Raw genomic sequence first — 13,281 nt, forward strand, 5'->3', positions numbered from 1 at the left:
CTATCACTTATGTCATTTGATTGTAAATAGCTGAGGCCCAAGTGCTGGTCCTGTCATACTCCATTGGTTGCAGCCTACCAAACCGAAATGATCTGTTTACTAATGCGCTCTTTTTCTGTAAATTACCTATTTGTCAATCCATTCTAATATACTACACTAAATCCCTTCAATCTTAATTGTGTGTCAGACCTCTTGTCTGGCACCTTATCAAATGCTCTTTGAAAATTCAAACACATTACATCCACTGGTGCCTGTTTATATACCTGCCTAGTTACAACCTCAAAAAATACTAATAGATTTGTCAAACATGATTACTTTTTTTTATAAATCCTTGTTGACTCTGCCAAATTATGATTTCCTAAGTGCCCTGTTACCACGCCCTTAATATAGATTTTAGTATTTTCCCTACTACTGATTTCAAGTTAACTGGCCTATCATTGTAATAAAGAATAGAACTTGAAAATGAAAGATTGCAAGTGCTTAATTTTGTGCATTAATAATTAGCTATTTACTAAAAATTACAGTAATGAATATGCAAGAACTATTGAAGAACTAAAGTGTAAAGTTGACCCTTATAATAATCTGCAAGCAGCAAGAGAGACATCTAAAAAAGTCATTAAAGATGTATATGGGCAACCTGACACTTATCGCTGGAAGACAGAATATGATTCATCATACAACATGAATCCTGATGTAAGTTATAATTAACAATCAAGTGAAACTTGATTCATCGAGTTATATAACCCCAAGTCATGCATTACTAACTGTGTTGAATACATTTTACAGGGCACTTGGAAATAAACAGCATAGTCTCTATTTCACAAAGTTCAACAGGCTCGAAAAGGCATTTGGAGAAACATTTTTTTTGTCTATTGTTAATGTCTAATAAATACAGAAGTTCACACTTAACCCTATACATTGTGATTTTTCAGTAGATAAATATTTTACATTTGGATTTAAATCATGAGTTTACCTATTGCAAAAAATTCTGAAGCTATTAAAAATAAAAGCACTTCCTTTTTGTAGTGAAATACACTAGAAAACAAATGCACGTTGTACATACTTTTTAAAAAAGCACCCGGAGCTGTGGGATATGATTTACATCCCATGAGTGAGTGGACCAGATAACTCATGAGGGTCTTCTGAATAAATCATGGCAGATAATACAAACGGGACATAGTTCCAACATTGCAGATCCTCATGCATTTTTTTTTATACCATGTTAGTTAATTAATCTTACTCTAAACTTTTGTCCATTCAAAGTAGTATCCATCCACAAGTATTACATCACTCTCATTCAATGGAAATGACAGACGAGTGTTGTATAATGTGTAATTTTTTACGTTTTAGTAATATGAACATGAACGATAAGAATATGGTGATGCTTAGGTGTTCCATGCTTACAGTTAATGACCTTCATTACTGTTTATCTGTAGAACTTAAATTGTAAATTAATTATGCTTCATACAATATCAGGAATAATAATATTTGAACATCAATCTTGAATTTATGTAGGAAAACAGGATCAGGGTTATTTGTTCAAATTATTCAATCCTATCCAGTTCTATCCAGTGTTTAGAAAAGTTGGATCATAGACTCCCTCGATTTTCCAACACCAATCCATTTAACTAAAAGAAAACAAAGACAAATTTCAGACACTGTCCAATGTTTGTGTAACAAAAATAAGTCAATTCTACTTCTTCACTATTAGAAGACCTTGTACATATTTGTAAAAGGAAATGTCCTGAAAAGTAGATACTGATGGATTTATTGCTTAAATGTATATCTGATATTTAATTGCTATAAGATCTTATCAAGTAACTTCCCTGCATTGCTATTCCTGAAAACTCACTTGGGACTGCCACATGATTTTCAATAAATCTGATGTAGTTTTGAGCCTTTGGTGGGAGATCATCCCATGTCCGAGCATTGGTAATGCTGCTCTTCCAGCCTGGAAGTGTCTCATACTCAACCTCAACTTGGTTTAGGATTTCCTGGTTTGCTGAAGGAATGAATAAACCACAATAGTGAAGCAATAATAATATTCTGACAGGTTATGCTATCAGAGCATGAGGTACAACAAATTATATATAACTAAAATAACTTGGTCGAAACCATTAAACTGGAAGTCAGAATACCTGAGAACAGCAGGAAATGTTAATGTAATAGTGTTATATGATTCCAACTGGTCCACATACAGCACTTCAAAGTGTAAAAGAAGAATAAAAGGATATAACATACAGCTGATGGTACATTTTTGTGAGCTCATGCAGTTTTAGATCAAACAAAAGCAAATACTGCAGCTGCTGGAAATCTGAAATGAAATCATAAAATGCTAGAAATACTCAGCAGCTCAGGTATGATCTGTGAAGAAAGAAACAGTGTTGCCATTTCAGGCTGTTGACCTTTCCTCGGAACTGGCAAAGGTTAGATGTATCAGGTTTTAAACAAATACAGAAGCAGGGAAAGGGAATAGAGGAAAGAACAAAGGGGATAGGGTGGAAGGCAGATGTGATTGAATAGCAAAAGGGATGATGTTATAAGGCAAAAGGGAGTGGTAATGGGACAGGTGAAGAAACAATAGGTTGATTGAAAGGAGCTGTAAATGACATCAATACCAACAGCTGCTGTCCAGAAAATGGGAGCTGTTGTTATAATCTGAAATTGACAAACTCAGTGCTGAATCTACAAGAGCGTATAGTGTCTAATATACACTGTTCCTTGAGTTTCTGTTTTACAGAAAAGGAACATAGCTGGGTTAAGTGAGTGAGCAAAAATTTGGCAGCTGGAGAATAATGTGGGAAAGTGTGAACTTGTTCACTTTGGCTGGAAGAACAGAAAAGCAGTATATTATTTAAATGGAGAGAGATGACAGCACTAAGTAGTACAGAGGAATCTGGGTATCCTGGTACATAAATCACAAAAGGGTAGCATGTAGGTACAACAAATAATTAGGAAGGCAAATGCAGTGTTAGCATTTATTGCAAGGGGAATATCAAAGTAAGGAAGTTTTACTGCAGCTATACAAAGTCTTAGTAAGACCATGGCCAGGGTTTTATGGTCCCGCCACGGTATCTCTCCCTGGACAGATGCAGTGAGCCATTTAAATCTCCATTCATTTCGGTGGGACGGTAATATCCTGCCAGGTAGGAGGGGCTGTAAAATCCTGGCCCGAATCTAGAGCACCATGTACAGTTTTGGTCTCCTTAGTTGAAAAAGGATATAATTGCACTAGAAGCAGTTCAGCGAAGGTTCACTGGACTCATTCCTGAGATGAAGGGCTTATCATATGAATAAAGTTTGAACAGGTTGGGCCAAACCCATTGGATTTAAGAGGAATGAGAAATGCTCTTATTGAAACACACAGTATCGTTTGTCTATAAATCCAAAACCGAACATATCCAAAAACTGTACTTCTTTTGAACCTCATTGACCTTTAGTGCAGGAAGTCTAGTTGTTTGTCTGCACTGTTTACCTTGCAATGTTTATGGTGAACATGTCAATAAGAAACTTACTACAGGTATCCTGTATTTATTATTCAGTACTTACTTATCTAGCCACTTTATTTACAATAACCTAAGCCTAGTATAAAGTAATGCAAGTTTATATGCAGTATATGAAAACCAAAATTATCTGAAATCAGAAATTCAATTGAGCTCAAGGGTTTTGGATAAAGGATACCCAATCTGTGTAAGATCCTGAGGGGACTTGATAGAGTGGATACCGGGAGGATGTTTCCTCTTGTGGGGGAGAATAGAACAAGGAAACATAGTTAAAGAATAAGAGATCGCCCTTTAAGATGCAGATGAGGAGAATTTTTTTTCTCTTAGAAGGTCATTAGTTCTCTTAATTCTCTTCCCCAGAAGGGATTGGAGGCTAGGTCATTAAATTTATTCAGTGCAAAGTTAGACAGATTTTTGACAGACAAGGGAGTCAAAGGTTATGGGGGCAGACAGGAAAGTGGCTTTGAGAGCACAGCTAGATCAGCCACGACCTTACCAAATGGCAGAGCAGGTTCAAAGGGCTGAATGGCCTACTCCTAAGTCCTATTTCATTAGCGTAAGAAACAAAGTGGTCTGAAAGCTTAGGGTCACACGGTAAAATAGAAGTAGGTAAAAGGGCAGCTGTTGCATTTCCTGTGTTTGCACAGGAAGGTGACATGTGAAGTTGGGGGTGGGGGTGGTGGTGGGGTTAATTAGTGGTATTTAAAGAGTGGATTAGGACATGGCAAATGGAACAATTCTTTCAGAATGTTGAAAGGGGATAAGAGATGATTTACTTAGTGGTGGCATTAATGCTAGAAGGTGATTTGTTGAATCTGGAGACTGGTGGGGTGAGAGGTGATGACAAGGGAAACCCTATTATGGTTGAGAAAGGGCTCAGAAGTGAGCAGGAGTTTGGGAAATGGGATGGACATGGTGAAGAGCCCTGTCAACTGGGCGAACAGGAATCTTCGATTGAGAAAGATATATCAGGAGCACTGGTATAGAAGGTTGCACTGTCGGAACAGATGTGATAGAGACGGAGAAACTGGGGAACGGCAGAGAGCCCTTACAGGAAGTCGGGTGGAACAAATGTACTAAAAATAGCTGAGTCAATGGGCTTACAGTAGATCTCAGACAACAGCCTATCCCCAGAAATGGAGATGGAGAAATTGAGGAAGGGAAGAGAAGTGTCAAAATGGACCACGTGAATAAGATTTTCACCTTTTGGGTGAAAGCAGGAAATGGCAACAATACAGTCGTTTATGTACCAGAAAAAGAAGTGAGAGGGGGAACCTATGTAGGACTGGAACAAAGAATAGGCAAATCAGGGCCCATACAAGTTGCTATAACAAGTTCCTATATTAGCAACTTTTATTTCAAGGAAGTGAGTTGAGTCAAATGAGAATTTGTTCAATGTAAGAACAAGTTCAGTCAAATGGAAAAGGGCTGTGGCGGAAGAGCACTTGTTGGGCCTCTGATCACAAAGGCGGAGGGCCCTCACGACATCCTGACAGGGGACAGAAGTGCAGAGGGACTGTATGTCCATAGTGAATAGGAGATGGTTAGGGCCCAACAAATCAGAAACTGTTAAGATAGAAGAGGTCATCGGAAGAGTTGCAGATGTGGGCGGGAAGAGATTGGACCAGGTGAGACCAGAGTCCATATTAGAATTGGTTTTGAAACTCATTCATATTAATCTAGGTGCCTCAATTGACAGCTTGCCAGTTGGAGACAACAAATATTGGGTCCCTTGCTTCAGAAGCAACCTGTGGTGGCAACAAAGCTGTAACACTGGGTTTGGGATTTTGCTAGGGGAACAAGCTATCCCCACGTGCAAGGCATTATTGGCTCCACCCACATAGCCTTGTGTACTCCATAAAAATAACCCAGAGAAAACATGAAGAAGGGCTTTCATTGGCAGAATGGGCAGCTGGTATGCAATATCAGGAATTGTATCATGGAGATCTGCACCTGATTGCTAGCCAATTGGCATGATGCTTTTAGCCTGAGCCAGTCCTCAATCCCCCTCAATTCCATCCAGACTATTGGGGTGTGAGGCTGGTTGCTTCAGGACAAGGGTTATAACTTGAAAAAGAGGCTCATGCTACCAGGTAGGAACATGAGCAGAAACCCGGAGCAGAGACATACCTCTACCAGAACTCTGATTGAACCAACCATTTGGCAATCTGAAACATATTCCTCCACTTGATGTTCATATGCATATCACTGATGAATGCTTTGATTGAATCATCCCATACTCCCACTCCTGCCATACTAACATTCCCTCCTATTTTCAGACTCATTTCTTCCAGCCTCCAGATGAATGGTGTCATTTTGAACACCAGTATGGGAATTTCTATCACATCACATGGCACGCTCAATACAAACCAATCAAAGAAACTGCAGAACATGGAACTGGTTCCAAATGGTTCATTTTTCAGTAATGAATAAACCAAAAGTCACATTCATGCAAATCTTTAGTGCCTGTTTTAGGTGCTCTTTTACCTAACAGTGCTGATATGAGGTGTTATCTTAGTGGCTGCAACACAGATCAACAGCTGCTCTTCATTCACTGAGAGCACTTGAAATGGCTGTGGATGAGTTCAGGCCTGAGGGGACACATCTGCAGACTGCAGCATCTCAACTACAGCTTGGGCAATCCGGCCCAGCTGCTTTTTTGACACTATTGCAAGCACTGAGCAGCTGACAGGAAAGCAGATGTGCTGTCATCCTGGGAGAGGACAGCATTTGCCCTACATGGGACTATGCCTCAGCATTCAACTGTTCTTCATAAGAAGTGTTGGAATGATGTGTTGGTTTGATGTCCTGTCTGTTCATTCATGCTTAACAAGCTGAAGATTTTGGTAACTAGAGCCTGAAAGGCAACTGCCTGAACATCCATCAAAGCCTTCATAGCTATCACCACAGGCTCCACAACTAATGGCTATGCTGTGCATGTTAGGTGACCATATGCTTCATGATTGATTGCATTGATTTGATGCCTTGGGCAATGAGACCACTCAAACTGGTGATGCAACAATGTGAAAGGCTACTTTTCAGGCAGTTCAGTGCATCAAGCAGTTGGTGCTGCATAGCCATCAGTTTTCTTTTATAGGCTAGGCCCTGATGGTCTTTATCTGTGCTCTCTCCAACAGATTGCTTTTTCCATCTGATAAACTGGTTTCTGGGGTGTCCTTGCTCCGCTGGTGTTCGGTAATCTCCCATGCTGACTTTCTAAAGTATGCTGATTCCTAACCTAAAGATTGAATGACAGTGCATCTTTGAGAGGACTTTCCTCCTATTTCTATGATCCAGCTGGGCCCTTGACTTGAGATGAGACTGGAAAGAGAAGACTGTGACAGGGATAGCGGATAGTGGTGACAGTTAACAGAAACAGATGAGTGGCAGCACAAACCAATAGTTTGCCATGTTGAGTGTGAGAGGAAAACAGGTCAGCAAGGAATAGAAGAAAAAGTGGCCAAATTCATGTGCCCTGACACCAGACACGCTTCTGACCTGCCTTTTGCCCAGTCTATCAATGGAGGCTTTCTACGTTAGGGACAGCACTTGGATTGATGGTAACTCTCCATCGATACATATTTGCTCTCTCCTATTATGTGCATAGTTATACTGTAACAAAGAGTTTGTAAGAATATGGGCTTTTGAAGGTGTTTTGAGTAATCATGGATTTGCAAGATTTAAGTGATTCCAAGCTTCCATTAGAACTGCTATTCCAGAGAATTCGACCGGTTTTAGATTGTAGGTGCTACTTATGTCTTGAGGGCAGGATCTTCCACATCCGCCCACCACCAGGATCTTCCAGTCCCGCTGTGAGACAACGGACTTTAGTGACAGGAAGCCAGTGTCCAGTGGCATACCACAGGGATCTGTGCTGGGTCCTCTATTATTCGTCACTTGTATAAACAACATAGATGACTATGTTGGGGGAGGGGGGGGGGGGGGTGGTTAGGATTAGTAAGTTTGTGGATGACACAAAGATTGGCCGGGTAGTGAGGTTGAGTGTCTTGAGCTACAGGAAGATATAGGCTTGGCCTAAATAGCCAAGTGGTTATGGTACTGGGTTTGTAACCCCAAGATCAAGAGTTCAAATCTCACAATGGCAAACTATGAAACATTGTAACTTCATCTGAATAGGAACAGATGGAAACGTGTTTGTACTCGAAAGAGTTACAGGAAGATATGGACGGGATGGTCAATTTAACCCTGAAAAGTGTGAGATGATACACTTTGGAAGGAGTATTTTGACAAGGAAGTATTTAATGAACAGCCTGACACTAGGAAGTTTTGAGGAACAAAGGGACCTTGGCCTGTGTGTCCATAGATCTCTGAAGGCAGAGGGGTATGTTAGTGGGGTGGTGAAAAAGGCATATAAGGCACATGCATTTATCAATCGAGGCATAGATTACAGAAGTACGGGAGTCATGTTGGAGTTGTACAGAACCTTGGTGAGGCCACAGCTGGAGTACTGTGTGCAGTTCTGGTCGCCACATTATAGGAAGGATGTGATTGCACTGGAGGGAGTGCAGAAGAGATTCCCCAGGATGTTGCTTGGGATGAAACATTTAAGTTATGAAGAGAGGTTGGATAGACTTGGGTTGTTTTCATTGGAGCAGAGAAGACTGAGGGGGCGACCTGATTGAGGTGTACAAGATTATGAGGGGCATGGTCAGGGTGGTTAGGGGAGCAGCTGATCCCCTCAGTTGAAGAGTCAGTCACGAGGGGACATAAGTTCAAGGTGAGGGGCAGGAGGTTTTGGGGGGGAGGGGGGGTAATGTGGGGAAAAATTTTTTTACCCAGAGGGTGGTGACGGTCTGGAATGCGCTGCCTGGGAGTGGGGTGGAGGAGGGTTGCCTCACATCCTTTAAAAAGTACCTGGATGAGCACTTGGCACATCATAACATTCAAGGCTATGGGCCAAGCGCTGCTAAATGGGATTAGGTAGGTAGGTCAGGTGTTTTTCACGTGTTGGTGCAGACTTGATGGGCTGAAGGGCCTCTTCTGCACTGTGAGATTGTGTGATTCTGTGACTTCTGGCTGGGGCGCTGCCTCGTCTGTGATTGTGCCTGAGATTTTCCAGCCCCATGTGTATGGCAGGTTTGCACTTGTTCTTGCTTTAGAGACTAAGGAAAAGAACAGGAGAGGCTCTTGAGAACTGTCCCAGTTTTGTATCTTATCTGGTTCTGGTTCTTGTCTGTGGGAAAGTGACAATTTTGAGCCATTGAAATATAACCAATTAAATTCCTTTTGCTAATTTTCAGTATTAAGCTTTGTTAGGCCATATTTCATCCTATGATTGCCTGTGTATAGTTTTATTCAGCTAGTATAGCTTTAATGATTTGGTCTTATACCTTTATTACTGTTGCTAAAACTATTACTAAATCAGACAGGGATTCAAAAAAAATGTCAGGAAGCTAGCAGTGATGAGGAAATTAATGCTACTGAAGAGTGACAAATCCCCAGAATCAGAAGGATTCTATTCCAAGGTTTTAAAAGTGGGCGAGAACATGTTCGATGCTTTGGCTAAAAGCTTACAAAGCTCTCATGATTCAGGAACCGTTCCATAGTTTAGAAAATTGTGTGCTATTTAAGAAAGGTGAAAGAGAGAAACCAGAGATTTATAGATCATAGAATCATTGGAAGCTTACAGCTCAGAAAGAGACTTGGCCCATCATGTCTGTGCCAGCCAAAAAATGAGCCACCGAGCCTAATCCCACTTCCCAGCATTTTGCCCAGAGCCCTGCAGGTTACGGCACCTGAGGTATACATTCAGGCACCATTTAAATGAGTTGAGGGTTTCTGCTTCTACTATCCCTTCAGGCAGTGAGTACCAGGCCACCACAAGCCTCTGGGTGAAAACGTTTTTCCTCATCTCCCCTCTAACCTTTCTACCAACCACTTTAAATCTATGTCCCCTAGTCACTGACCTTTGCTAAAGCAAATAGGCCCTTCACAATTTTGTGCATCTCAATCAATTCTCTCCCCAGTCTCTACTGTTTGAAAGAGGACAACCCCAGCTTATCCAATCTTTCTTAATAGCTGCAATTTTCCAGTACTGGCAACATTCTTGTAAATCTCCTTTGTATCCTCTCTAATGCAATTACATCATTTCTGTAAAAATGAGGTGACCAGAACTGCACACATTACTCAAGTTGTGGCCTAACCAGTGTTTTCTATAGTTCCAGCATAAACCCCCTGCTCTTCTGTGCCTTTACAAGTAAATAAAAGGATTCCATATGCCTTCTTAACCACCTCATCAATCTGTCCTGCTACCTTCAGGGACCTGTGGACATTCACTCCAAGGTCCCTCACTTCCACCACATGTCTCAGTATCCTCCCATTTATCGAGTAATCCTTTGCCTCAGTTGGCCTCACCAAATGCATCACCTCACACTTCTCTGGGTCAAATCCATTTATCATTTTTCTGCCCACCTGATCAGTCCATTGATATCTTCCTGCAGTCTACAGCTATCCTCGATATCAACCTGCGCAGCCAATTTTTGTGTCACCTGCAAACTTCTTGATCTGTCCCCCCACACCTACTTCCAAATCATTTATACAACAAAAAGCAGGGGGCCTAATACTAAGTCCTGTGGAACTCCATTGGAAACAGCCATCCAGTCACAAAAACATCCAACAATTACCCTTTGTTTCCTACCACTGAGCCAATTTTGTACCCAGCTTGTTACATTCCCCTGGATCCCATGGACTTTTTTTTTTAAAAACCAGTCTGTTATGTGCGACCTTGTCAAAAGCCTTGCTAAAATCCATGCAGACCACATCAACTGCACTACCCTTGTCAATCCTCCTTATTACTTCATCAAAAAATTCAGATTAGTCAGACATGACCTTCCCTTTCCAAATCCATGCTGACTGTGCTTGATTAAGCCATGCCTTTCTAAGTGGCAGTTTATTCTGTCCCTCAGAATTGATTCCAGTAATTTGCCCACTACTGAGGTCAGACTGACTAGGTTGTAATTATTTGGTCTGTCCCTCACTCTCATTTTAAACAAAGAGACAACATTTAGCAGACCTCCAATTCTCTGGCACCTCACCTATATCCACTGAGGATTGGAGGTCTGCTAGTATTAATCAGTTAGCCTAATATCTGATGTTGGGAAATTGCTAGAGTGTATAATTGAGGATAGCGCATATGTTTACCTTGAAAATACTTAGCTGATCAGCCAGAGCCAACATAGCTTCGTCAAGGGTAAGTCAAGCCTGATGAACTTGACTGAATTTTCGGAAGAGGTGACTAAACTTGTGGATAGAAGAATGTCTATGTATATTATTCATGTGGACCTCCAGAAGACATTCAAGAGGATCCCTCTGATATACTGTTAGCTAAAACTGAAGCTCATGGAATTGAAGGTAAATTATTGCCCTGGTTAGGAAATTGGCTGAGTGGCAGGAGACAGAGAATCGGAATAATATGCTGGTACTCCAATTGGCAGAAAGTGACTAGTGGTGTCCTGCAAGGATCTGTTTCAGGGCCTCAGCTATTCACTATATTTATTAACAACTTAGATGATGGGATAGAAAGCCACATATTCAACTATGCCAATAACACAAAGATAGATATTAATGTAAGCAATGTAGATGGAAGCATAATTTACCAATATCTCTAATTTTATGTGAATGGGCAAAACACTGACAAATGGATTTAAATGTTGGTAAATTAGGTCGTCCACTTTGGACCTAAAGATACATAGAAGAGGATGCATTCTAAATGGTGAAAAACTAGAAACAGTGGAGGTCCATAGAAACTTAGTGGTCCAGATACATAGAACATTAAAATGTCATGATTAGGTACAGAAAATATTTTTAAAAAAAGAAAACAAACGGAGTGCTGACCTTTATATCTAGAGGAATAGAATACGAGGGGATAAAAGTCATGTTCAGCTATAGAAAGCTTGGTTAGACCACACATGGAGTATTCAGAGCAGTTCTGGACACCGCACCTTAGAAAGTATACATCGTCCTTGGGAGGAAGTGCAGCATAGATTTACCAGAATGATACCTGGATACCAAAGTTCAGTTCTGAAGATAGGTTAAACAAACCATGGTTGCATTTCCTGGAATTTGGAACATTAAGGATTGACTTCAAAGTTTTCAAGACACTGAGGGGAATAGATAGGGTAGATTGAGAGAAACCATTTTCACAAGTTGGTGAGTCTAGGGACAGAATTCTACCAGGTGGCAGATTGGGAGGGAGGAGGGGGCAGCAGTAAAATAGAATGGCTTCCCAACGCAGTCCAGGTGCTGGGGCATTTTCCCCAGTGGTGGCATCTGAAGTGGAGCAGCTGCTTACTCCAAGGAAACGGGCAGCTAATTTGCCTATTTAAAGGCCATTTTAAGGCCCATTTTATGGAGCTACAGACAATTTGCCAACCGTGGGATGATGCCCAGATGTTTGGGGAGGCCACCAGCTTAATGGAGGTGGCTTCCCTGTGGCAGCCCGGGTCCAATGGAGCCCGAGGCTCCATGGCCCAAAAAGATTGCTGTGGGCAGAGAAGGTAGCCCCTGATGCCCCAAGGATTTCTCTGGCGAGGTTTCGCCTTCCAACCTAAACCTGCTAAATTTTTCATTTCCTTTTCACTTACCTGGCAGAGGCCCAAAGTCTCCTGCAGGCATCAGCAATGACCATCTCTCCTGGCTCTCTGATTGGGCTGGCAGCATGGAGAGTTTGCCAGCTGCCCTGAACTGGACAATGGGCCCACAGTTGGACACCGAGGAAAAAAAAATTCAGCAAACTTGTCTCGCTGCTGGCAAGAGTAGGCCTGTGACCCCCATTTCACCTAATAGGGATCCCAAAGCCTGCAGTAAAATTCAGCCTTAGGGCAAGGGGGCATAGTCAAAAAAATTAGAGTCAGATCTTTTAGTGCAGTTTGGAACCACTTCTTCATGCAAATGGTGGTAGAAGTTTGGAACTCTCTTCCACAAATGACAACTGATGCTGGATCAATTATTAATTTTAAAACTAAGATTGATAGATTTTTCTTATCCAAAAGTATTAAGGGTTATGGGGAAAAGGCAGGGGCATGGACTTCAGTCACAAAGCAACCGTAATCTTGCTGAATGGCAGAACAGGCTGGAGGTGCTAAATGGGTTGCTCATGTTAGTATGTCCCTACTCTCCAAGATCCTGGGTTACACCACCACCATGAAAACAGAAAAAGCTTGTGCTAAGGATACAAAAAACAGGTAAGGAAAACCCAAGAGCAGGGCTCGGTGCTGGGTCCCTTGCTCTTTGTGGAGTATATAAATGATTTGGAATTAAATGTATGGGGTATGATCAAGAAGTTTGCAAATGACAGAAAAATTGGTAAATAGTGGTAAATAGTGAGGAGGATAGGCAAAAACTGCAGGAGGATATCAATGGACCGGTCAGGCGGACAGCACAATGGCAAATGGAATTCAGCCTGGAAAAGTGAGGGGTAATGTATTTGGGGAGGGCTAACAAGGCAAGGGATTACTCTATGAATGTTAGGACCCTGGAAAGTACTGATGATCAAAGGGATCTTGGTGTGCATATCCATAGATCCCTGAAAGTAGCAGGGCAGGTAGATAAGGTGGTTAAGGCAGTATATGGGATACTTACCTTTATCAGATGAGGCATAAAATACAAGATCGGGGAGGTTATGCTGGAACCGTATAAAACGCTGGTTAGGCCACAACTGGAGTACTGCATGCAGTTCTGGTCACCACATTATAGGAAGGATGTAATTGCACTGGAGAGGGTGCAGAGGAGATTTGCCAGGCTGCTGCCTGGGCTGGAG

The 13,281-nt window shown here is 41.6% G+C and overlaps 1 protein-coding gene across 1 annotated transcript in view; it reads right to left on the bottom strand.

Moving 5' to 3' along the window:
* Positions 1 to 484: 484 nt before the first annotated feature.
* The window catches only part of adss1 (adenylosuccinate synthase 1), a 72,854-nt gene continuing 60,057 nt past the window's right edge, over positions 485 to 13,281 (bottom strand). Inside the window, exons 12-13 of the mRNA XM_041214538.1 lie at positions 1,853 to 2,002; positions 485 to 1,628 (exon numbers count right to left, since the gene is read on the bottom strand). Of these exons, the coding sequence (XP_041070472.1) occupies positions 1,576 to 1,628; positions 1,853 to 2,002 (203 nt within the window). The 3' untranslated portion in view covers positions 485 to 1,575. The remainder of the gene's footprint in view (positions 1,629 to 1,852; positions 2,003 to 13,281) is intronic.

Source organism: Carcharodon carcharias, chromosome 20 (genome assembly GCF_017639515.1).
Source record: "Carcharodon carcharias isolate sCarCar2 chromosome 20, sCarCar2.pri, whole genome shotgun sequence".
Classification (NCBI taxonomy): domain Eukaryota; kingdom Metazoa; phylum Chordata; class Chondrichthyes; order Lamniformes; family Lamnidae; genus Carcharodon; species Carcharodon carcharias.